Source organism: Chrysemys picta, chromosome 10, assembly GCF_011386835.1.
Source record: "Chrysemys picta bellii isolate R12L10 chromosome 10, ASM1138683v2, whole genome shotgun sequence".
Classification (NCBI taxonomy): domain Eukaryota; kingdom Metazoa; phylum Chordata; order Testudines; family Emydidae; genus Chrysemys; species Chrysemys picta.
Window position 1 is genome coordinate 19063117 of NC_088800.1, and position 25473 is coordinate 19088589.

Consider the following 25473-nt stretch of genomic DNA (forward strand, 5'->3'; position numbering starts at 1 on the left):
CCAGAATTGGAATACGGGTCCCATCTATCGCCCCTCCGCAGTTAGGGAAACCCATTTGTGCAAAACCAGCCACAATGTCATGCACGTTACCCAGAGTCATGGTTCTTCTGAGCTGGATGCGATTAATGGCCCTGCAAACTTGCATCAACACGATTCCAACCGTTGACTTTCCCACTCCAAATTGTTTAGCGACCGACCGGTAGCTGTCTGGAGTTGCCAGCTTCCAGATTGCAATAGCCACCCGCTTCTCCACCGGGAGGGCAGCTCTCAATCCCATGTCTTTGTGCCGCAGGATGGCGGGTGAGCTCAGCACACGGTCCCATGAAAGTGTCTTTTCTCATCCGAAAGTTCTGCAGCCACTGCTCTTGATCCCAGACTTGCATGATGATGTGATCCCACCACTCAGTGCTTGTTTCCCGAGCCCAAAAGCGACGTTCCACTGTGGTGAGCATGCCCGTGAATGCAACAAGCAATCTTGTGTCATAAGCGTTATGCGAGTCAACATCATCGTCAGACTCCTCACTGTCAGTTTGTAGTTTAAGGAGTAACTCGACTGCAATTCATGACATGCTGGCGAGACCCATCCGCATATTCCTCAGCAGTTTGGGATCCATTCCCGCAGACCGAAAGGAAGAGAGAGCGTGCAGTACAAAAAATGTTGAAAGATGGCACCAAATGTGGACGGAAGCACAGGGATTGCTGAGATTCGAAGCGATGCATCACGGGGCATTGGGACAGGACCCAGAATGCCCCGCCCCTGCGCCTTCTTCCCACAAGCCACAGCGCCAGAATGGGAAGAGGTGCTCTGTGGAATAGCTGCCCATAATGCACTGCTCCCAATGCCATTGCAAGTGCCGCAAATGTGGCCATGGCCGTGCACTTGCAGCTGACAGTGTGAACACATGGCAGTGCTTTCCCTGCTGCGGACTCCAAGGGCTGGTTTAACTCACAGCGCTCTACATCTGCAAGTGTAGCCATGCCATAAGCAGCCATGGGATAAGAGGGCAGGTTCTTTCATGGATCAGTAACTGGTTAAAAGATAGGAAACAAAGGGTAGGGCTAAATGGGCAGTTTTAACAATGGAGAGAGGTGAACAGCAGGATCACCCGTGGATCTGTTCTGGTACCTGTGCTGTGCAACATATTCATAAATCATCTGGAAAAGGGGATGAATAGTAAAGTGGCAAAGTTTGCAGATGATACAAAATTATTCAAGACAGTTAAGTTCAAAGCAGACTGTGAGGAGATACAGAGGGATCTCACAAAACTAGGTGACTGGACAACAAAATGGCAGATGAAATTCAACATTGATAAGTGTAAAGTAATGCACATTGGAAAAAATAATCCCAACTATACATATGCAATGATGGGTTCTAAATTAGCTGTTACTACCCAAGAAAGAGTCACTGTGGATAGTTCTTTGAAAACTTCCATTCAAGTGCAGCAGCGGTCAAAAAGAATGATAGGAACTATTAGGAAGGGGATAGAAAATAATACAGAAAATATCCTAATGCCACCATATAAATCCATGGTGTGCCCACACCTTGAATACTATGGCCAGTTCTGGTTGCCCTGTCTCAAAAAAGATATAGTGGAATGGGGAAAGGTTCAGAGAAGGGCAACAAAGATGATCATGGGTATAGAACGGCTGCCTTACAAAGAGAGACTGAAAAGATTGAGTCTGTTCAGCTTGTAAAGGAGACAACTAATGGGGGCTACAATAGAGGTTTATAGTATAGACTCTATACAATCATAAATGGTGTGGAAAAAGTGAATTAGAAAGTGTTATTTATCCTGTTACACAATACAAAAAACAGGGGTCATCCAATGAAATTAATAGGCGGCAGGTTTAATACAAACAAGGGGAAGTACTTTTTCTGAGGCTAAACCTGTGGAACTCATTGCCATAGGATGTAGTGATGGCCAAAAGTATGACTTTGTTCAAATAAGATTTAGATAAGTTAATGGAGAATAGGTCCATCAATGGCTATAAACCAAGATGATCAGAAACTCAATGCCATTGTCAGGGCGACCCTAAACCTCTGGCTACCAGAAGCTGGGAGTGGAACACCGGGATGGATCACTCCGTAATTGACCTGTTCTCAACACTCCCCCTGAAGCTCTGGTACAGGCCACTATTGGAGACAGGATACTGGGCAAAACGGACCATGGTCTCACATAAGAATGGTCATACTGGGTCAGACTAATAGTCCATCTAGCCCAGTATCCTGTCTTCCGACAGTGGCCAGTTTCAGGTGCTTCAGAGGGAATGAACAGAACAGGCAATCATCGAGTGATCCATTCATTGTTGTCCACCCCCAGCTTCTGGCAATCAGAGGCTGACCTAGTATGGCAGCGCTTACATTCTTATGTAAATATTGGTTTGGGTGTTTGATAAGTGTGTTCTCAAAATCTTTTTGTGCCTCTTAATAAAAAACTTTTCTCATGAACACATAACATTGGGTTATATTTATTCATTAGCTGCTGATTATAAAAAATAGTTATTTTGTCCTAACACAGACAGGCAACACCACCACTACCATCATTGTTTATGATTCAGACAGCACTGGCATCCAAGGGATAGCAAAACAGAATTCCTCCTTAGAATTATTAAAAATAATTTATAATGGAATTGAGGAAGAATTAAATATGCCTCTGGCTAGTAGCTAAGTCTCATTAAAACTGTATGTGAGCTTTCATTATTGTGAAGATCAAAATTTACTACATGAAAGGCACATTCTATTATACTTAGCTGAGCCTCCCCCCCCACACACACCAAGAAATAACCCTTTTAAAGGACTTGGCAGTTTGTTTTTAAGTTCCTGACACTATCTCTAACCTACACAAATGCAACTAATGTAGACTAATAAAGAAGATTTTGATTGACAACAGAATGACCGATTCAGGAGGTTGTTGAGTAAGCTTAGCAGGTGACAATAAGACTGCCGTTTTTGTAATAGTGGTATCTAGAGGCATACACATCTGCCAGAATTCATCACAGCTCCAAAAGTGAGAGAGAGGAGTTTGATGCCTGACCTCAGGCATGACAAACAGCAATGTTATGTCTGTAAAGTACACCTCTACCCCAATATAACGCGGTGCTCCTTGTCCCCTGACCGCCCCCTCCAGAGACCCCCGTCCCTAATCACCCCCAGGACCCCACCCCCTACCCAACCCCCCTGCTCCCTGTCCCCTGACTGCCCCGACCCCTATCCACACACCCCCGCCCCCTGACAGGCACTCACCGGCAGTGGCAGGAAGCGGAGCAGCCCGGCCCCAGCCCACTCCACTCTGCCAGCTCCCAGCCACACCGCTCCGCTTCCTGCCACCAGTGAGTGCGGGGGGAAGTTGGGGAAAGGACGCCCCCCGTACTAACCTGTGGCGGGAAGTGGAGTGCCGTGGCCCCAGCCTGCTCTGCTTTCTTTGCCCCAGCCCCAGCTGTGTCACTGGGGGAAGGGGGGAAGGTTGGGGAAAGGTCCTGCATTCACCGGCAGCGGCGGAAGCGGAGTAGCCCAGCCCAGCCCCAGCCCGCTCCACTCCACCAGCTCCCAGCTGCGGCACTCCTCTTCCCACCACAGGTGAGTATGGGCAGCATCCTTTCCCCAACCTCCCTGCACTCACCGGCAGCGGGAAGTGGAGCGCCGCGGCTGGGAGCTAACGCGCTGATCCGCTGGAGCGCTGCTTTACCGTGTTGTATGCGAACACGTGTTATATCGGGTCGCGTTATATTGGGGTAGAGGTGTATGTAATATATTCCCTACTGAAATTATGCAAAGCTTTGAGGATTAGATTACATCCCCATTTCATTCAACTGAGCAGGGGAGTAAATGGGAACAAGCCACTTACCCCACCCAAGTATGATCTATCACTAGCTTGGGTCTGGTGTGGAGCAAAGCCCCTGATCCTAGGATACTTCTCCTGTGAGCAAATGAGTGAGGCGAGATGGAGAGGAGGTGGAGCTTTGGCCCATCCGCCACCATATAGTGACTGGCCATGCATGAATGGGGGAAGTAAGCTTCACCTTTTCAAGGGGTGTAGTAAGTTACAGCCACTCCCCACTCCAAATACATACTCCCTGGAACAAGAGGAAGAATTATGTATCAGAAGGTTTCTCTGGGACTACATCTAGGACGATGTTATTTACACACTAACCTTGGTCAGGGATAAAGACATAACTTAAGCTTGACTGCCAAGTCAGTATTATTTTTTCAAAATAGAACAGCTGTTATTCAGAATACACATTGTTCTAGCTGAGAGGAAAATGTCTGTAAAACATCTAGTACATTTTGGCTCTTTATAAATACTAAATTTCAAATGATCTGGCCAACAAAGAAGTTGCTACAGAAAGGGAAGAGGCTTGTAGTGCATAAACTGGACATCTTTGCCTGCCTCAGTCGAAATCTGGACATGAAGAAATTGTAGGTGAATGTTAAGACTCTTTCCTCTCCATGCCCATGTAATAATTCAGACCTAAATCTAAAATAAAAGATACAAATAGAAATAAATACAAAACTGAGAAAAGGTTGAGTATAGCAAGTTTCTGCACAATTCAGCAGGCTGAATCTTGCTAGTCTATGGCGGTTCTTTTTTTCCATGAAGATCATTCTATTAATAAATTAACTATAATATATTCTAGTAAAAAGCACTCTTTGTTCTCTAACTTTCTATGCTCTCTACTCAGGTTTTTTTTTAATGTTATATTTTCAGGGCTGTAATACAGTAACACTCTTATAACACAATTTGTCACTGCTATACAGACAACACCAAAGCATGTTATAACACAGTCAGGATATTACCATGTTTTAACAGATCACCCCACATGTTAAAATTAATTATATAGACAGGTTGTAACATAAGTCCATAACTTGGTTTGGTCATGTCCGTGCAAGCAAGACCAAACAATTTTATATCACAATTCACAATCCCTCTACATGGTAACGTTTTCTGTGTAGATGGGCTCTCTTACCCTCTTTAATAAGTTTATTTATTTGTAAAATTAGCATATTATTTCTAGAGATACTATAAAACCTAATTTGTGTTTTTAATGTGCTTTGCGATCCTTGGATGAGGAAGGTTAAATAGCTGCATTTTATTATATTGTTGCTGTCATAACACAGGAGTATTAATTTAATTCAGCACCATAAGTAATGATGTTTGTGGTTCCTATAAAACTTTGTAATGGATGACCTCAGTTTAAAAAAGTCCTGCTTCTAATCCTGTTCTGTTATCTCTATTTGGGGATAGATTATGCCCTGCCCTTTCTCCACCTTGCAGTAAGGAAAGACAGAGAGAGAGAGGAAAGAATCCCCTCCACCAACACCCTTGGCACAACACACATTAGGGCAACCTGAAATCATAGCCTCTGCATTCAATTGGGGAACACAAAGCCTATGCCCTACTTAAACTATCAAAACAGGGTTTACGTGGGATTTATGTGGTGTGTAGCCTTATGCTATTCCTCTGACAGTGGTGACCGTCACCCATAATGCATACTAGCCCTCGATTAGCAGTGAAGCAGGCTCAAGAAGCAAGTGTAAAGGAAGGCGATAGACTGAAGCAGCAAGAATACTACAGCAACTGACCTCACTGCACAGGGTGTCACCCACTGCAAATGTTAGGGAACACCAGTTCCCTTTGATGTTTGGTAGCATGCTGTGTATACCAAGAGGCTGAAGGTAAACACTATAGGCACTCTAAGCATTAGGCTCTCCAGGCTCTAGCCCTTAGTAGGTTCCTTTAAAGAACTGCACATTTTGAGTAACACACAATTGCTTCACTAGGGCTGCTAGACTCAAAAAGGTGCAAATACATTCAGCACAATTACTTTTAATGATTTCAACAAAAAGATTAAAACAACAGTTTCCAGTTCAGGCCCTAAATGCAGTCCAGGATAGAGGTATGAAGTTAGGACTACTTGGGCCTAGTGCTGGGGTACTTCCTCCAGCCTACCCTTCTCCCGCTTTTGTTCATCACCCATGGCCTTGTTCAGGTCTAGCCACATGATCCTCCTATTGCAAGCCACTCCCAGGTATCTGCTTGGCTTGCTTCTCTGCCTGGCTTTCAACATTTAGCTCTAGCTCCCAAGCTGTTACCTCCAGCCCACTGCTTTCCTCCTGTGCAGCCTTTGGCTCTCTCCTGGTTCCCTCTGACCTGAAATTGTTACTTGCCTTTTCTGTACAGGAGGGATTATGGAGCCAGAGGTAATGAGCCAGCAGTTTCATTATAGTATTTCATGTTTCAAAATTAATATTATTTTGGAAGCACAGATGCTCCAATGCCCAAAATGGAATGGGGGTGGGGCAGGAGTGGGAAGAGGCGGGGCCTCATGGAAGGGGTGGAGTGGGGGCGGGGCTGGGGGCAGAGGGGATCAAGCACCCACAGGAAAGAGGGGAAGTCAGCGCCTATGGTCAAACTGGCTTTTTTCTTTAAATAACCAGTCAAAGCAGTATTTCCTTCTTTCTCCCCAAATATGGAAGTTCCCCCCTAACTTGTCCCCACCAATCACACTGGTCCAAGGCAGGCAATATTCAGTCTTGTACCAGTGACAAATGTAAGGTTCAGTACTTAGGACCCATCAGGCATAGAAATGAAAGTTTTATACTATTGGAAAGGAGAGTTCTTCTTCGAGTGGTGTCCCTGTGGTGTTCCACTTCAGGTGTCGGTGCATCCCTGCGCCATTGATCGGAGACCTTCAGTAGCAGTGCCTGGTCGGGATGCGCGTGCACAGTTGGTGTCTCGCGGTGTCATTGGAGTCTGTTTGGCACACGTGCATTCCGACCCCCTCAGTTCCTTCTCAACCGTCCTCAGCTGAAGACTGAACTCGGGGCAGTGCTGAACCTCTTCCCCTATTTTGAAAGAAAATTAGTTTTAGTTAGATAAAAACTCCCCTATAAACCTTTCAATAGTTGCATATAGTTCGTTTAAAAACAAAAACAAAAAATTAGTTTTTTCTTAACCCATTTTCCCTCTTTGGGAGTAAACCCCACTAAGGTCTCGTTCTTAAACCTTCTTGAATGGGTCACATTAAAGATGCTGGGGTCTCCTGGTTTTAAAAAATGCGACTCTTGCAAGGACCCCACACCACGCTCAGACAGACATTCCCAGTGTGGCAAATAGGGTGACCAGATGTCCCGATTTTATAGGGACAGTCCCGATATTTGGGGCTTTGTCTTATATAGGCACCTATTACCCCCCATCCCCTGTCCTGATTTTTCACACTTGCTGTCTGGTCACCCTAGTGGCAAATGCCTCGGTGAGATGCACATCCCAGCTAAGTGCATCCACTGCAATAATCTAAAAGCCAGAGCTCACCGCGACCGAGACCTGCGTTTAAAGATGATTCTTATGGAGAAATCCCTCCAACCTGATTTGGAGACGGGTAGAACAAAACCCTCTCCTAAGTGCTCTCCGACCAGGCCAGAACAGACCAAGAGCAGGGCTCCACCCTCTCATGAGAAGAGGAAGGGAGCCTCAACCTCCCCACACAGGGAACTGGGCAAAAAGAAACAGTTCCCAGTGAGGTCCTTGCCAGCAGTACCGACTGCTTTAAGGGTCAGAACTCATTCCACTCGAGCTATGTCAACATCAGTAGTGTTCCTACAAAACATACCCATTATTGACATATGCAAAGCGGCTACATGGTCAGCAGACCATACGTTTGGCAAACAGTACTCCATCATACAAGACGCCAGGGTGGACACTATAGTAGTTCATACAGTACTGTCTGCCACTGCCAAACCCGCAAATCCAAAATCTCCCCAACCATAGCAGGTACTACTCTACATTCATCTGAAGTGGTGCACCCACAGGGACACCACTCAAAGAAGAGAAGTTTACTCAGCCTGTGCAGTAACTGAGGTTCTTCGAGATATGTGTCCCTGTGGATGCTCCACTAGCCACCCTTCCAGGGCCGCCCAGAGGATTCAGGGGGCCTGAGGCAAAGCAATTTTGGGGGCCCCTTCCATTAAAAAAAAGTTGCGATACCATAGAATACTATATTCTCATGGGGGATCCTATGGGGCCCAGAGCCTGGGGCAAATTGCCCCCCTTGCTTCCCCCCTCCCCCCCCCCCCCCCGGGAGGCCCTGCACCCTCCTCCCCTCTACTTTGGAGTTTGACTTAAAGGACTCTATGGTGGAGATGGAACTGAGGGGGTCAGAACGCATACACGCCAAGCAGACTCGAATGACGCCGCGAGACACCAACTGCGCACGTGCATCCCGACCGGGCATGGCTCCCGAAGAGCTCCAATGGATGGCGTCAGGACGCACCAACAGAGTGAGTAACCTTCTCTTTCGTAGCTTTTCAGTGGGATACAACTGAATTTTCCACAGATGACCAGTGAAGAATTGCTTCTGTGTAGGGGAACTCTCTATGAGCAGAAAGCTGGCAGAGGCATCTCAGGCCTCTACTACCTCCTGTGACAGCTGCATGCCCACCCAGGCATGGGAGGAGGGATGGGAACTTGGGATAGTTGATTTATCTTATGCCTTTCCTCCACAGATATAAGGTCCCTGGGGAACTTTCTGCCAGCGCGTAAGTAGAGCTGCAGGAGAGCAGCTGTAAACTTGCACTGGGGCCAGGCTGAGCCCCCCACACTTGGAAAGAGCGGAGAATCATTTCAATGTTTTAATAGACATATACACAATGAAGCCAATATATCTACAGACACTTAACTTCCTTCTTTGGAGGCATGGGCCTTGCAAAGTAATAAGTGCTACAAAGTGCACAGAAGTATAAACAGCAGTCAGTGGTGGTGAGAATTGAATTCATGGTATCCTGGCTCTAAGATCAGTGCATCTTCCCCTATGGTAAAGGGTGTTGTGAGTGTGGAGGTAAGGAGAGAACCCCACCCCAATTGCCTGATTTGTCACTGCGGAACAGGTGGCCCAATTCTATTCAGCTGAAATGCTGGATGTCCCAGAAAAAAATGGTACATTTTAGAGCACTGTCTTTTAGCTATTTTACTTTGGGAACATAAGCAGCTGGAAAACCAGGTGAAATAGCTACCTGGGGATTCCCCCTTTGAAGGGCAACCCCTGAATGGTGCAGAACTGGCATAGTGGTTCTATGGCAACCCTCCTTTCACCTGTAGTTTAACAGGAGTACCTAGGACAAAGAGAGCATGACCAGAGTGCTCTGGCAATCCTGCGTTGCTAACCAAATTAGGGAGGGAGTACAAAGGTGGCATAAGGCATAAAAAGACCTTTGCCCCTACACCTTCTCAGTTGCACTAAATGTATCCTTATGGGTGAAAAGCTAGCCCAAAGAATCCAATTTGTGGTATCTGACTTGTCTTGAGGTGGTCTACTGATTTTCCACGAGCATGAGCGGGCTCAGGGCAGCAGGCATGAAACAAAATTGCTGCATATATAAAAGGTCACACAAGGAGTGATGTTCTCTTTACTGTAATTCAGAAGTCCAAGTTGGCAATACAGTCAAAGTATCTTGACTCCTAGTGCCGAGCTCTGACCGAACTCCCTCAAAAGGGCTACACTGCATATTATGCCCAGCCTGCGTGACTTGGGCTTATGGACTTGGTGTTTATAAGCCAATGCTTGTGTGTCCACAGTGCATTGCAAATGGTTTACAATTGCTAGATGTGGGTCTCACAGCTGTGCTAACACGTCCATATTGCCCTATACAGACCTTCTGACTCAAGTCTGTGGCTTGAGCCGTGTCCACACTTCATAGGGTTACCATATTTAGCAAATAAAAAAAGAGGACCCTCCACGGGCCCTGGCCCTGCCAATTTCCCCACCCCAACTCCGCCCCTTCCCCGCCCTAACTCCGCCCCCTCCTCCCTCCCACTCCCAGCCACATGAAAAGGGCTGCCCGAGCGCTACCGGCTTCACGGTTTGCCGGGCAGCCCCCAGACCCTGCGCCCCCGGCCGGCGCTTCCCCAGCGCAGCTGGAGCCCGGGAGGGGAAGCGCCCAGCCGGGGGCGCAGGGTCTGGAGGCTGCCCGGCAAACCGTGAAGCCGGTAGCGCTTGGGCTTCAGGCAGCCCCTATGCCTCCGGACCCTGCGCCCCCAGCCGGGCACTTCCCCTCCCGGGCTCCGGCGGCGCAGGGTCCGGAGGCATGGGGGCTGTCCAAAGCCCGTAGCGCTCAGCTCTTAAACAGAGCCGAGCTGCCCAAGCGCTACCGGCTTCAGGCAGCCCCCATGCCTCCGGACCCTGCGCTGCCGGAGCCCGGGAGGGGAAGTGCCTGGCCAGCGGCTGGGGTCCGGAGGCAAGGGGGCTGCCTGAAGCCCATAGCGCTTGGGCAGCTCGGCTCTTAAACAGAGCCGAAGAGTCCGGGGAGGAACAGAGCCGCCAAGGGAGGGGAAGTACCCGGCCGGCATTTTCCCGGACATGTTCGGCTTTTTGGCAATTCCCCCTGGACGGGGGTTTGATTGCCGAAAAGCCAGACATGTCCGGGAGAAAACGGACGTATGGTAACCCTAACACTGCAAAATGACAAGGTTTGGACTTGAGTCACAGTTGGACTCGGGCTCTGATCCACTCCTCTAGCAGGGTCCTTAGTGCTTCCTAAGCCAAGCTGGACTGTGTGCGGACAGAAGGGGGCTTTGTGCTCAAATCTGAGCCATGGCCAGCTTAGTATGCAGCGTAAACACACACCACCCCCTGAGTCTGGAGTCCTGAGTCCTAGTGCTCAGTTCTGACCAGGCACCTTCCTACAGCTGCTACAAGGCCCGGAACAGTGGGCTAGACTAGCTCTGACAGCCTGACTCGCTCCGCCACAGCCTGGCGCAGAGCCCAGGCCTCCTGACTCCTGCTCTCTCCAGATCAGCGCACGCTCCTTCCCACACAGCCTAGGGTCGCGGCCCAGGGTCCTGGCGCCGGTACCTGGCTGGTTCACCTGCCCCTAGCTTAGCCCGGGAGTGTCTCCCCGCCCCAGGGGGCCGTGCCCCGGCTAGGCTGCCCGAGAGCGCCCGCCCTCGCAAGGGGAGTGGGAGGAGCCCACTCGAGTTCCGCCTCAGCAGTTATGGCCGCGTAGAGTCTCCTCGGCGGTAGTGCTCGGACATGGGCCTGCCCCGGGCCGGCAGCTTGAGGCAGCGAGTCTCCTCGGCGGTGAGTACGGACCCGGCCGCCCGCCTGCCTGGGCCTAGCGGCCGGGCTCGAGGGCAGAAAGCGAGTGAGAGGCCCGGATGGGAGACGGCCTCTTCCTCCGGCCGTAGAGCCGCTCGGGCCAAGGTGCGGGCTCGGCAGTGAGGGCTGCAGGGCTCCCTTCTCAGCAGCCTGGCTCGGGGGCAGCCCATCGCGTACCCCGACTCCTGAGGCGATCCGAGGGCGGGGGCTGCCCAGGCCGGGCTGTGCAGGACAGTCGTGCGGGCTGGTGAGGGACAGGGGCTCAGTGCGGGCGCACGGGGGACAGCGGGGCTGGTCTAGGACCAGGAGGAGAGAATGGCTGGCGGCCGTTCAGGACAGGAGAGGGTGGTGGGGGTATTGGTTAGCGCAGGGGACTGGTATCGAGGCCTGTTCCTGACAGCCAGTAACTTGCTTGTGTGACCTTGTCACTTAATCCTCTTCAGCCTCAGTTTACCAGTAGGTAAAATGGAAATGGCTCTAGGCACCTGAGCAGGAGGCTTAATATTTGTAAAGCACTGTAAGAGCTTCAGGTGAAGAGTACTGTGGAAACAGGTTATGATTTTATTTTGATAGTTTAACGAGCATTATGAATGTTTCATGCTGGGTGAAGTATGCAGATTCATAGTTTTGGGAGCTGCCACGGTGTGGTATCTATTTTGAAAGGTTTGGGTGCCCACAGCTATATCAAAAGGAAACTGTCTGGTTAAAAAACAAAAATTAAAGTAGCCTTGTATTACCACTTTAGTAATTAAAAACCAAAACAGCTTACAATAAGTGGTAGAAAGTTAGATTTTATTGATTGATTTATTTATGGCACCTCACACAATTTGGATAAATATACAAGTTAGCCAGTTTCACTTTCTGGTTCTCTTATTTTTACAGTAACTTGTTTGGATTGAATTACTTTTCACTGAACTCCCCCCCCCCTCCTTTTTTTTTTAAGTCACTAACTTTTTTAGTAGTTTGGTTTTGTAAACTATTGTTGTGTACACAAATCTAATTTTCTGGCCTGAACTACCTGACAACATGTATTCATCTAGTAGTCAAGTAAAGGGCTTCCTCAAAAGTGCTAGAGTGCTTTTGAACAGTTGATAGACATGAGCCCTGATCCTGCAATCTGAAGTCTTTTCATGCGGATCAGTGGGACTCTGCACTGAAGGACCATATACCCATGTGTAATTCCATTGGAATCAGTCTGTGTGTCTCAGATTGCATGACTGTCCCTAAAACTGTAAAACGTTAATCTTGAAAATTTTAGGAGTAGATTCACAAATCTAATTCTAACAAAACAAGATCAAATATTTGCATGCAGAATGTAGGTAGTAAACTTCTTTTAAAATTGGGAGAAACCTGTCTCCCACTTACTGAATTCTTGGACATTAAATATGTATAAAAAGATTAATTCTTCACTACCTACCAGAACATAGTGTGCAATACTTGGCATGTCAATCTAGGTCAAAAAGACAGCACAGAGGGAGTCATGTTGCAAGTAGCATATTCCATTATTTCCACTGGTTATTCTAGTCACTGCTTACTCATATCCTCTGTAAATACAATCATGTTAATTAGCTATGTAAAAGATCTTTTACACGTAGGTTATTTAGTCTAGAGCTTGGCGTTGGGGTGGGAGGAGTCCAGTTGAGTTCCGCCTCAGCAACTATGGTCACGTAGAGTCTCCTCAGCGGTACTGTTCGGACATGGGCCTGCCCTGGGTCAGCAGCCTGAGGCAGTGAGTCCCCTCGGCGGTGAGTACAGACCCTATCCTCCTAACTCTGTCAGTGCAGCATAGCTTCTGGGGGTGTTGTGCTATACTAGGGGAATCTTGGAGGAGCTAGTCAGTCTAGCAGATGTTCTGACATCTGCCAAATGGAGACCAAGGTCCTCCTTGGATGTTGAGCATCACTTCCTGTCTCATTGAAAGGAACTTTTGGGGAACTTCAGTGAGGTGAACCTTGCCCAGTTATGCTTTAAATATTTCCATTAGTAATACCCAAGCAAATTTTCCTGAGATTTTGAGGTGAAGGGCCTGATCTTGGGATGTATGAAGTACCTGTATCACCCATTGACATCCATTCCTTGGATCTCAGTACCTCTTGGGATCAAGATCTAGATTAACAATCCTCAGGTGTGGAATTGGAGTACAATGTAATGCTCCATCTCCAAATTAATAAGTAAATAAAATAAAATGACTTGTTGAGAGCCATTTTTACTGAAAGTTCTAAAAATTCACAATCAACCTAAAGAAGTAAACAAAAAAAACTAAAAGTGGATTCAAATATTGCACTGGCTCCTGAGTTGTCCTGCTTTTCTTTGTGGTTTTGCAATCTTACATTCCTTTCTTTAAAAAGAAAAAAAGTGTCTACTTTGTGGATGTGTGAAAAACCGAGACAAATGATTCTAAGTCCTTTGGGTTGTGGAGGGGAGCAAGAGAGTAAAGAGGCAGAAGAGGAAAGGCGCATGCACCCACCTTCATAAGAGCAGAGCGACTCCATGCACTCAGGTCTCTGCTATGTTGTGATCTAACAGCCATTCTGCCCAGCATGCTCTCCTCCCAACCTGGTGGGAAATTTCACTTACATTTTTAGACAGATATTAAATGCTAACATCTGTTTGAAAAATCAAGTAAAAATGCTTTTATTAGCAAATTGCTTTTGAACTGCACTGCCCACCACTAGGCGAATTGGCACTAGTACAGCAGAAATGGCCAAGACAGCAGAGCTTCTGGGGGTGTTGTGCTACAATAGGGGAATCTTGGAGGAGCTAGTCAGTCTAGCAGATGTTCTGACATTTGCCAAATGGAGACCAAGGTCCTCCTTGGATGTTGAGCATCACTTCCTGTCTCATTGAAAGGAACTTTTGGGGAACATCAGTGAGGTGAACTTTGTAGAGTTTCTAGAGGGTGTCTCAGCCATGCTTGGCCTTTACCATTCGAGCCAAGGATAGAATGTGACCTTTTAGTTTTAGTGGACTGGTTAAATCAAAATTTAGTTTCCTGGTCATAACAGATTAAATGCTATTTACAAAATGAAGTGAAAACAGTATTCTATGAAAATGTTTGTTTACAAAAAGTCCCACGCATTTCTTTGTTAACTAGCCCCCTAGTTTTTGTAGTATTCAGATGCAGTAATATGGAAATTTGACAGCAGCTCAGGTAAATGTTTAAAAAAAGGGAGTGTTACTTGCATTAAATATTAAAATAAGATCAATACAGCTCCTGTATATATTATTATTTTAAATTCAGTTTTACTCTGCCCCTAAATTTTCAATATGCTGCAGTAACAACAACACAGAACTGCGTTGTCAAAGTTGAAAGAGGGAAGTTTTAGCAAGTAGAGGCCCAGTCCTAAAAGAGATGTTCACATGTTTAACTTTACTACTGGGAATAATCCCTTTGAAATCATTGGGAACTACTCATGGTAGTAACAATAGGCACATGTGTAAATCTTTGCAGGATTGGGGCCTAAGTAGGCTCTTGGCACTTGGGATGACATTGGAGGGGGCTTAGGATAAACAAACACTAATTGGTTATCTTGTTAAGATGACAAGCAATTAAATAGTTAATATGGACACTTGTTTTTCTTCAGTATTAACACTTATAATGAGTAGAGTAGTTTACAGCTCTTAGATCTATTGTTTTATACTGTCTGCAGACTCAGGAAGACACTTTATTGATTTAAGTCTATCTACATTCAGACCGTTTTGCTGGTTTAACTATATCAGCGTAGTTAAATCAGCAAAAGCCTTCTAGTGTTGATGCAGATTATTGGTATTAGAGTGCTTATACTGCTGTCACTTATACTTTTATCATATCTCTTTTGACAAATAAAAGTCACACCCCTTACAGACATAACTATGCCTGCAAAACTTTAGAGTGGTAGTAGTGTTGATGTAATATTCTTAGACTTCTATGAGACGTTTGACTTGGTACTGCATGACATTTTAAATAAAATTCTAGAATATAAAATTAACATAGCACACATTAAATGAATTAAAAACTGGCTAATTGATAGGTCTCACTGTAACTGTAAACAGGGAATAGTCATTGAGTGGGGTGTGTTTCCAGGGAGGTCCTGCAGGGATTTAACATTTTAATCAATACTCTGGAAGAAAACATAAAATCATCACTAATAAAGTATTCAAATGACACAACTTGGGGACGTGGTAAATAATGAAGAGGACTGGTGGTTGGTTCAGAGCAATTTGGATTGCTTGGTAAACTGGGTGCAAGCAAACAATATGTATTTTAACATGGCTAAATGTAAATGTATACATCTAGGAACAAAGAATGTAGGCCATACTTACAGGATGGTGGACTATCCCAGAAAGCAGTGATTCTGAAAAAGATTTGGGAGTTAAGGTGGATAATCAGTTGAACATGAGTTCACAGTGTGATGCTGTGGCCAAAAAAGGTGCTAATGCAATCCTGGGATGCATAAACGGGAATCTCGAGTAGGAGTAGAGAGGTTATTTTACATCTGTATTTGGCACTGGTGCGACCACTGCTGGAGTCCAGTTCTGGTGCCCACAATTTTAGAAGGATGTTGGTAAGTCAGAGGGTTCAGAAAAGAGCCACTGGAATAAGTAGAGAATTAGAGAATGTGTTTTATAGTGATAAACTAATAGGTTGAGCTCCTTGAGTCTAACAAAGAGAAGGTTAAGGGGTGACTTGACTACAGAATACAGTAAAAACTACGTTATCCGGCCCTGTACCAACTCCCTCCCAGAGCCTGCACTCCGCACCCCCTCCCATGCCCCAACCCCATGCCCTCAATCTCACTCCCTCTTAGTTAACTGGCATTTTTCACTTACCGGCACCCTCTAGTCCCCCAACATGTCAGATGAACAAAGCTTGTACTGTATAAGTATCTACGTAGGGAACAAATATTTAATAATGGGCTCTTCAATCTAGCAGAGAAAGGTATTACATGATCCTATGGCTGGAAGTTGAAGCTAGACAAATTCAGACTGATAATAAGACACACATTTTTAATGGGGAGTGTAATTAACACTGGAACAATTTAGCAAGGGTCATGGTGGATTCTCCATCACCAACAATTTTTAAATCAAGATTGGATGTTTTTCTGAAAGATATACTCTAGGAATTATTTTTGGGAAGCTTTATGGCCTGTGTCATATAGGTGGTCAGACTAGATAATCACAGTGGCCCCTTCTGGCCTTAGAGTCTATGCTGCTAATGTATACTGGCTCTTACACTCAGTTAAAAAAATTGTGGTTTTTTTTGCAACTATAATATCTGGAAACAATTTTCTTAGTGAATGCTTAGACTCTGGAGATCAGTTATGCAGCAAGTGGTGTATTCTGCGGCAAACTGTCTTTAGACAGGGACCTATGTAATTCCACAAAGGAATTTTGTAATGGGTTATTCAGTTCTTCCCCTGTAGGCTATTAACGCAAATCTAGGATGGGTTGAAGCAGCAGAGTGGCACGAGTACCACTAGTGTTTTAATTGAAGTGGAGGTGGTGAGCTAGGAGTGATTAAGTGAAAGAGTGGGGAAGACACTGAGGGGAAATATTTTAAGAGTATGAGACTGAAGGAGAGAAAAATTTTAGGAGAGGAGGTAGCATGGCTTGTCATGTTTCCACTCCTGAATGCCAAGCTGAATGCTCTTGTAACTGATCATAAATCAATTTTTCCCTCTGAGGGGATAGTAGCACCTTACCTAGTAACAGTAGTTAGGTAAGACAAGCTTCCGTAGCCAGCCCAATGGAGGGAAGGGAGCCAGTGAGACTTGTCAGCAGTCTGAATTAAATGGTTGACTTTGGGAGCACAGGGTGTGGTAGTGGTTCAGTTTGTCTAAAGAACTGCTGCCAGTCAAAGCAGCAGAGGAATAAATTGCAAACTCTAAACTGTACTGACATATTCCCCATAGGTATGTAATCACAGGTGACTCTTTTGCAGGAGTGTCTTTCTTGTCACTTATCTTTTTCTTGAACCAAAATAAAATTTGAATTCCTTTCTCCAGTAAAGAGCCAATGACTGTTTTTAATCCCTGAAAAGAAGTGTTAAATTTAGTGCTGTCAAGTGATTAAAACAATTAATCATGCAATTAATCTCACTGTTAAACAATAGAATACCATTTATTTAAATATTTTTGGATGTTTTCTACATTTTCAAATATATTGATTTCAATTACAACACAGAATACAAAGTGTACAGTGCTCACTTTATATTTTTGATTACAAGTATTTGCAGTGTAAAAAACAGAAGAAATAGTATTTTTCAATTCACCTAATACAAGTACTGTAGTGCAATCTCTATCATGTAAGTTGAACTTACAAATGTAGAATTATGTACAAAAAAAATTGCATTAAAAAATAAAACAATGTAAAATTTTAGATCCAGCAAGTCCACTGAGTACTACTACTTGTTCAGCCAAACAAGTTTGTTTACATTTGCAGGAGATAATGCTACCCACTTCCTGTTTACAATGTCACCTGAAAGTGAGAACAGGCATTCGCATGGCATTGTTGTAGCTGGCGTCACAAAATATTTACGTGCCAGATGCACTAAAGATTCATATGTCCCTTCATGCATCAGCCGCCATTCCAGAGGACATGCGTCCATACTGATGATGGGTTCTGCTCAATAATAATCCAAAGCAGTGCGAACCGACACATGTTCATTTTCATTATCTGAGTCAGATGCCACCAGCAGAAGGTAGTGGTTTTCTTTTTTGGTGGTTCGAGTTCTGTAGTTTCTGCATCGGAGTGTTGCTCTTTTAAGACTTCTGAAAGCATGCGCCACATCTCGTCCCACTCAGATTTTGGAAGGCATTTCAGATTCTTAAACCTTGGGTCGAGTGCTGTGGCTATCTTTAGAAATCTCACATTAATACCTTCTTTGCATTTTGTCAAATCTGCAGTGAAAGTGTTCTTAAAATGAACAAGATGTGCTGGGTCATCATCTGAGACTGCTATGACATGAAATATGGCAGAATGAGGGTAAAACTGAGCAACGGATGTACAATTCTCCCCCAAGGAGTTCAGTCACAAATTTAATTAACATATTTTTTTAACAAGCGTCATCAGCATGGAAGCATTTCCCCTGGAATGGTGGCTGAAGCATGAAGGGGCATACAAATGTTTAGCATATCTGGCATGTAAATACCTTGCAATGCCAGCTACAAAAGTGCCATGCAAATGCCTGTTCTCACTTTCTGGTGACATTGTAAATAAGAAGATGGCAGCATGATCTCCTGTAAATGTAAACAAACTTGTTTCTCTTAGTGATTGGCTGAACAAGAAGTAGGACTGAGTGGACTTGTAGGCTCTAAAGTTTTACATCGTTTTGTTTGAGTGCAGTTATGTAACAAAAAAATCTACATTTGTAAATTGTACTTTCACGATAGATTGCACTACAGTACTTGTATGAGGTGAATTGAAAAATACTATCTTTTGTAATAAAAATATATCCTTTGATTTCAGTTATAACACAGAATACAATATATATGAAAATGTAGACAAATTTAATAAATTTCAATTGTTTAACAATGTGATTAAAACGGCGATTAATTTTTGAGTTAGTCGCGTGAGTTAACTGCAATTAATCGACAGCCCTAGTTAAATTCTGTATTGTAAATCGCACCTGATTTTTTTTTTTTTTATTTTTATTTAAGTCAACAGGTGCTAGGAAATCCAGAGCTCAGGTTGCTACTCTCTCCCTAATACACTTTTTGTGTATGGGCGTTGCAGGAAGACAACAACATCACACATTTTTCAGAGCCTAATGCGGTAACTAAATGCAACAGAGAGTTAAGGAGAGAAAGAATACTAACTTCGAATCTCTTTGGTTTTGTCTATATAATGACAAAGCCTAAACAGAACATTGTTAAGCAATCTTAGTATGGAGTACAAAACATTTGTTTCTTGTGAAATAGGCATATGACCTGTCAAGCATTGATTTTTCTTTGTGCTTTGACTTTATCTGAAATTGACATTTCTGTATTTGATTACAGCTTCAGTTTGCATAAAACTGTATTATGCCCAAATGTATGTGTGAACTCGCGTTGTCAATTGATGTTAATACCAATCTAACAATATTATCTCTGCTCCAAAAACTGTAGGAAGAGCACAAACATTTTTGTTTTTAAGAGTCTTATAAGTTGTTGCTGTTACTTGTGGCTTTTTTGTTTAAATAGGTCTTATTTCCAGCCCATCTCTACCCAAGAAGGCTATTGCTCCATTTGGAAATGTTCATTATTCCTCCATTTTGGAGTTGGTCTCCAGGAGCAACAAAGAAAAATAAAAACAAAATGAACCTTGGAACTGATTTAGGTCAGATAAAACTATAGCTCAGTGCTATTCAGCCCAACACAACAAAGTCAGTAACAAATTATGTCACCATAGCTTTTCCATGTCACCTTTAGCTCTTCGTCTGTTTTGGAGATAGGGTGAAGAGAGTCAGTGACCCACTGTATAAGTGTCTCACCACTTCCAATGACTGATTCACCTCATTCAAACTCCTACTGCACTAGCAATGTAGATTCATGTTCATTTAGAATTCTGATTCTTAAGGAAAACACAAATTCATGGAGAAACTCAAGCCACGTTTTATAAAATAGTCTAGATTGGGAGTTTTCAAGCTTTCATAGTGGGCCACCCTCTTTCCCACTCAATTGCATGGACCACTTCCCTTTCCACTGGCAATCAAATAATATTTCTATGTTAAGAAGAGCAATTTTAGAAAACGAAGGTATTTTAGCTTCTTTTAATATGCTTTAGCAGCTTAAAAAAAGGGGGGCCCAGAATCAGCACTCTGTGACTGGTCAGCTCTCTGGAGACCACCACAGAATAAGTCTTTGACCACCAGTAATCCACAGACTATAGTTTGGGAACCATTGATCTGGAAAATTATGAAGGTGCCAGTCACAGTTACATACTTAGGGTTGAGTATTGCACTTATTGCAAGGTTAAGTTAGAAATTACAGTAGAAATCTTAAATGATTTATGAAATCCACAATAAAGCCAAATGTTTATCATGATTATGTCTGATACCAAAAAGTGTAATAAGTAATCTGTTGATTTCTTTTCAAAAAGAAAATTACAGTACTCCTACATCCTTTCCTTATTAATTTTATGTTTAGTGCAATAGCATCTGGAGCACCAGTCTTAAACCAGTGCCCCATGTACAGATAGAATCAAAGCCATTAATTGTTTGGCAACTAATTTACTCTTAGAAACATCTTGAAAAAAAGATAAAGGGAGTGAAGAAACATTTCTGATAGGAAAAGAAAACTAAATCTAGCACTGTGGTGTACATGGCATGATCTTGAGGCTCATAACCACAGCAGAAGAATAGTAAAATCTGGGAAGACATTTGCTTCACTACTGAGAAATTGTACAAATGAATAAGTGGCTCGACTGCTACTCACCTTATTTTCTCATAAAAAACTCTTTAGAGTAATTGTGGATCAGATAGAACTCTATATTTATGTAGATTAGATCCCAAATAGAAATTCTAATGTCAATTATTGGGAGATTTTATTAGCATCTTTCCCATTTTACAAATAATTGTCTATTTTCCATATTGTTGTTTTCTAGACTAGGGTTGTTTTCATACCAGTGTCAGAATTCACACTTAAAGTTATAATACTTGTAAGACAGTTTATAATACTCAATTACCTGCTACTGCTAAGAGTTTCAGAGAACATAAAAGTTATGTAACATATTGAACCTTGAAGGTATATTTAGAAAGGACTTAAAGCTTCAGGGAAATGAAGTCTTTATTTACAGTCTTTAGAAAAAAACAGAAGCCAGCTAAGGCTGTCCTCTGAAGATGGATTGAACAAGTAATGTGAAAATCGTATTAAAAAGAGAATGAAATCTTCTCACGTAACTGCAGCATTACCCAAAATTTGCTCCACCCTGTGCAGAAAAGGCTGTTACCTTGCAAGAAGTACTTTTGTGTGTGTGGTATCCAAACCTATCACATTCTTTCAAAGCAATATTTTAAGAGTATTGAATATCTCTGCATATGCCTTTTAGGGGAAGGTTCTTACTTCTGTATTTCACTTAAACTAAACATTTGATGGATTCTTAAATTTTGATGCCTTCAAATCAAAACTGGATGCCTTTGGGAAGTTATGCTTTAGCCAAACACAAATTATACTTAGTCAAACACACATTGTTCAAAACAAGGGTAATTGGGTGAAGTTTTATAGCCTCTACAGTATATACAAGAGTTCAGACTAGGTGATTTAATGATCCTTTCTGGCTTTAAACCCTATGAATTTTTGTTGTTGTTAGTGAAATGTGCTCGTTTGAGAATCTGAAGGCATCTGAAGTCTTCCATTTATCCACATCTGAGAATGAGGGGGTAGTTCATTCTCCTTTCCCATTCAATCTTAAGATCACTGCTAAGACTTACAATTGGGGCTTTTAATGTTGTTAGTTTTCTGATATAAGCATCTGACTACTAGGAAATGGGCTGAGACCATCAACTAATTTCACATAGGCCATGAAACAGCCAGATGTGGTAACTATCATAGAACTCTTTATATCACATGATCATAACAATGAAGTAATTTCTGTTTATCACCAAGAGAAGTCAGGCTTTTAACTGACTTATTACTCAATTTTGATAGTAGCCATTCCTAAATTATGGCTGTAAGTTTGAAGAGATCAGTAACAAAGCTTCTTCCTGATGTCAGACCTTGAGGTGTTAAGGTACGTCCTTAACTATATTAAAGATGAATTTAAGCATTGCTTCAGATGACTGTCAGATTATCAAATCAGAAAATAAAAGCAAGAATGTGAAATTACCTCAAAATGATAATACTTAGCACAGAGCAATTTAGGAGATTTGTTTATTCCTTATACAGGGCTAACTAGTTTTCTTTTCTTGATAGTTAATTTTTATGCCCAGACCAGTGTAAGGGCAAGTTTTTAAGATTGGCCCCTTCTGAACCAGTATTCTCTGTGGTTAAATTAGCAAGTCAAGTCCCCCCCCCCCCGCCCCCTTCTTCTTTTTGAGTAAAGAAAAGATACTTTTTTTTTTAAAGGGTGTCGATCCGTATTTTCTCTTTCCATGAAAATTGAACAGTCTGATTTAATTCACAATAAAACAAATCATATTTACTGTAAAATACTAATACCGGATAAGGTGGACATGTGCCAGATGCCCAGCTGTTACGGTGATGGCTGCCTGGAGGAATCTTCCATATGAAAAACATAAAAGCAATTATGTCTAAGCTAGTTATTAATACCTAGAGAGGTGTGGCAAAGATGTTGCAAATTTATGGATTATTGCAGCTTGCCTTCTCTTGGGGTGAGCTCTCTCTGCTACCTGTGTATTACCAGTCACCTTTCTTGGGCAATGTCTGTGTGCAGAGGTCAGCCATAAGCAAGTCATAAATCAAGTATCCTTTTAAGATTATGAATACATAAAAGGTCAATTTCTTTCTGATATACTTATTGGCTTTACATTAAAATGAATCTTTGCAGGATAAAGTAGGTTTTTCTCCTCCTAAATTTCAGAATTATTTTCTCTCTCCTCCTTTTGTGCCATGGAGACATTAGATTGCTCCCATTCCCAATTATTTTCCTAGAATTATATTTTAATAACTCCCACATCATTTTTTGAGGGATTTATTTATATTCATCCAAAAATTCAAATAAATCTGTCTGGCATTGGTAGAACATAAGACTAGTAACAGGACTTTGAGGCAATTAACATTTAAATGGTTATATCCTAAACTTCTATGGTAATGTTCCTCCTCTTCTGGAAGAGTATTAAAGTTCAGGGCAATACCAGACAAATTAACAAATCTCGTGTTACAGATACAAAATGTAAAAGTATGATAGCTTCCTGCAGTACATGACAATTTGTTTTTTAAATTAAGAAAAAGCTTTTCTATGTAATTAGTAATTTGGTATTAATATTTTAGTAGGTTACACTTAACACTATTAAAATATAGATAAGTGTTAAAAAATAGCAGTGCCACAATTTTGTCAATTCTTTCCAATTTTATAATTGACAGATTAGGCATTACACTTCTGTTTCATAAAATCAAAGTACGCCCAATGATGCAATTAAGTTAAAAACTGTGCTTTTACATTTCATTAGGTTTTCTTTATTGCATAATTTCCAGAGAGTTCTATTACTAATAAGCTCTTCATTTGAAGTTGAGCAAATCTGTATGTTAAGCTAATTAATCATATAGATTTATTGCATTTAACTCCTTATGCTTCATGTTAAAAACCTATATTTTAAAAATCAGTTGAAGACATTAACAGAATGTGTTCAATACTATCCTCTTTTTCTGTTTTCAGAAAAACATCAATATTGGAGACATTTAAACAGCCATACTATCCTTGAAGGGACATAAGTAACCATACATTACCATGCCTGCTGTGGCTTCTGTACCTAAGGAACTGTACCTCTGTACTTCACTGAAAGATCTTAACAAGAAAACAGAAATAAAAGCCGAGAAGACCAGTACAAAAAAGTATGTGAATTTCCTTGTTTAATTGGCTTTGTATTAATTGTTCAAATTCCACAGCTAAATAACAAGTGATGCAGTGTTTAATACTCTTATATACGGATGGTGATAATGTGGACCAGTTTTCTAAGTAAGCATTAACTCATTAAGTAGCAATGCTGCACTTCTGGCCAAATTCCAGCTCAGGTTGTGTACATAAATTCCCTCTTGAGTTTCAATTCAATAGCATAGCTTCCCTCAGTCCTGTATAGTGTTGCTGTGGATTGTCAAACTAAATACGGAGAGATCATCCAAGAGATAATGTTTCAACAGTGAAGTGAACATGACATCTGTGAAAGATTTTAAAGTGCATTAGGATTCTTCGAAACAACAAGCTATATTAATGCAAGTTATTAACATCCGTTGAAAAATTCAGCCATCACATGGGAATAGAAACAGCCTAACTTTGGAATTTGTAGACTGAATCTTCATGCACTTCATTGTATGTTTTCATAGGACTATTGCTTTAAAAGAACCAATCCACTCTGCATTCTAGAGAGAAGTGGTTGTGAAAAGTCCCTCTGTAGATGGGTTCTTGTTTGAAATGTTTTAAACTGCCATTTAATTTATTACTGAGTAATTTCTTTTCAGTACTTTAATTAGCAAGCTAATAAACAATAGCAGAGAGAAATATAATTCAGGGGGGAAAAGGTAGCTGTGATTTATTTTAACTGTAAAGCTTGGATAGTGATGCCAAAGGGATGTTTAAACTACATGGGCACAGAATGTGAACATTTAAGTCAAGAATTCATTACAAAACTAACTGTTCTTTTGAAAACTAGGTCAACAATTGTGGGTTTTTTTAATCGACCCTTTCCCTCCAATTTCAAGTTATGTGCAGAGTGCCCTTAAGATCTTCAAGGCAGCGGAGGAATGCAGGTTGGACAGAGATGAAGAAAAGGCCTACGTCCTATATATGAAATATGTGACTGTATATAATCTTATTAAAAAAAGACCCGATTTCAAGCAACAACAGGTATATATCTTTCCGACTGCATTTTTTATATTGGTAGAAGTAACAGAAGTACTTCGAATCAGTTGAGCTTATATCTGAAGATTTATGCGGCAGTTGAAAGAATTACATGTGTGCGCACTACTGAAACAGTAATTTCAGTAAAGGAATTATATTTATTTAAATAAACTTTTGTAGTTTGTGTTGGTAAGTGAGGCAGTCCTTATTATTGTAAGCCTCTTATTACTTTCTAGTACAGTACACTTTGCTAATTACATTGGCATATCATCTACTGGACACTAAATAGTATGAGCCCCGTTGCTGTCTTCCCTGTTAAAGTCCTTTTCTGGTACAAAACTGAATTGCGTATTATTTATTCCTTTAATTAAGATAACCTTAGTTTAAAAAGTGGATAAAATGTTTTTTTTACTCTCCCAACCTTGTGACCAGAGCTTGTTAACATTATAAAAATTAAATATTAACATACATATGAATATTTGCCTTGTTTATAAATAGTGTGGTATTTTTCTTAAAATATTTAAGAACATCTCACTTTATTTACAGAGTAACTATGGCAATAATATAAAATTAGTTTTAGATTATTTTTCCCTTCAGTAGGTAAATTTTAGTGTGCTGTAAACTAGGTGCTAAATGTTGTTCTTTGTAGTGTCTGCAGAAGTATTCTATCCTGTATGCACATTGGACAGTATTAACTGTATGCTGGGGTGGTTCTTCTTGTTGTTTTAGGATTACTTTCATTCTATACTGGGACCTACAAACATAAAAAAAGCTATTGAAGAAGCTGAAAGACTCTCAGAGAGTCTGAAACTGAGGTATGTGCAACATTTTTTACAAAGCAATATGTAAATATATCTGAAATTTGCGCATCTGGTGCTGTAGTTTTGCCTTTGTTTTTGACATTGTTTGCAGTAG

At 42.2% G+C, this 25473-nt stretch overlaps 1 protein-coding gene across 5 annotated transcripts in view; it reads left to right on the forward strand.

Moving 5' to 3' along the window:
• Nucleotides 1-10616: 10616 nt before the first annotated feature.
• The window catches only part of USP8 (ubiquitin specific peptidase 8), a 36933-nt gene continuing 22076 nt past the window's right edge, over nucleotides 10617-25473 (forward strand). For 2 of the 5 annotated variants that reach the window (XM_005307257.5, XM_005307261.5), the window contains exons 1-4: nucleotides 10617-11070; nucleotides 23380-23555; nucleotides 24420-24564; nucleotides 25288-25373. In XM_005307257.5, coding sequence (XP_005307314.1) covers nucleotides 23452-23555; nucleotides 24420-24564; nucleotides 25288-25373 — 335 coding nt within the window. In that variant the 5' untranslated portion in view covers nucleotides 10617-11070; nucleotides 23380-23451. Of the gene's footprint in view, nucleotides 11336-23379; nucleotides 23556-24419; nucleotides 24565-25287; nucleotides 25374-25473 lie in introns of all 5 variants that reach the window. The other 3 variants (XM_005307260.4, XM_065559362.1, XM_005307259.5) reach the window with 2 other exon arrangements.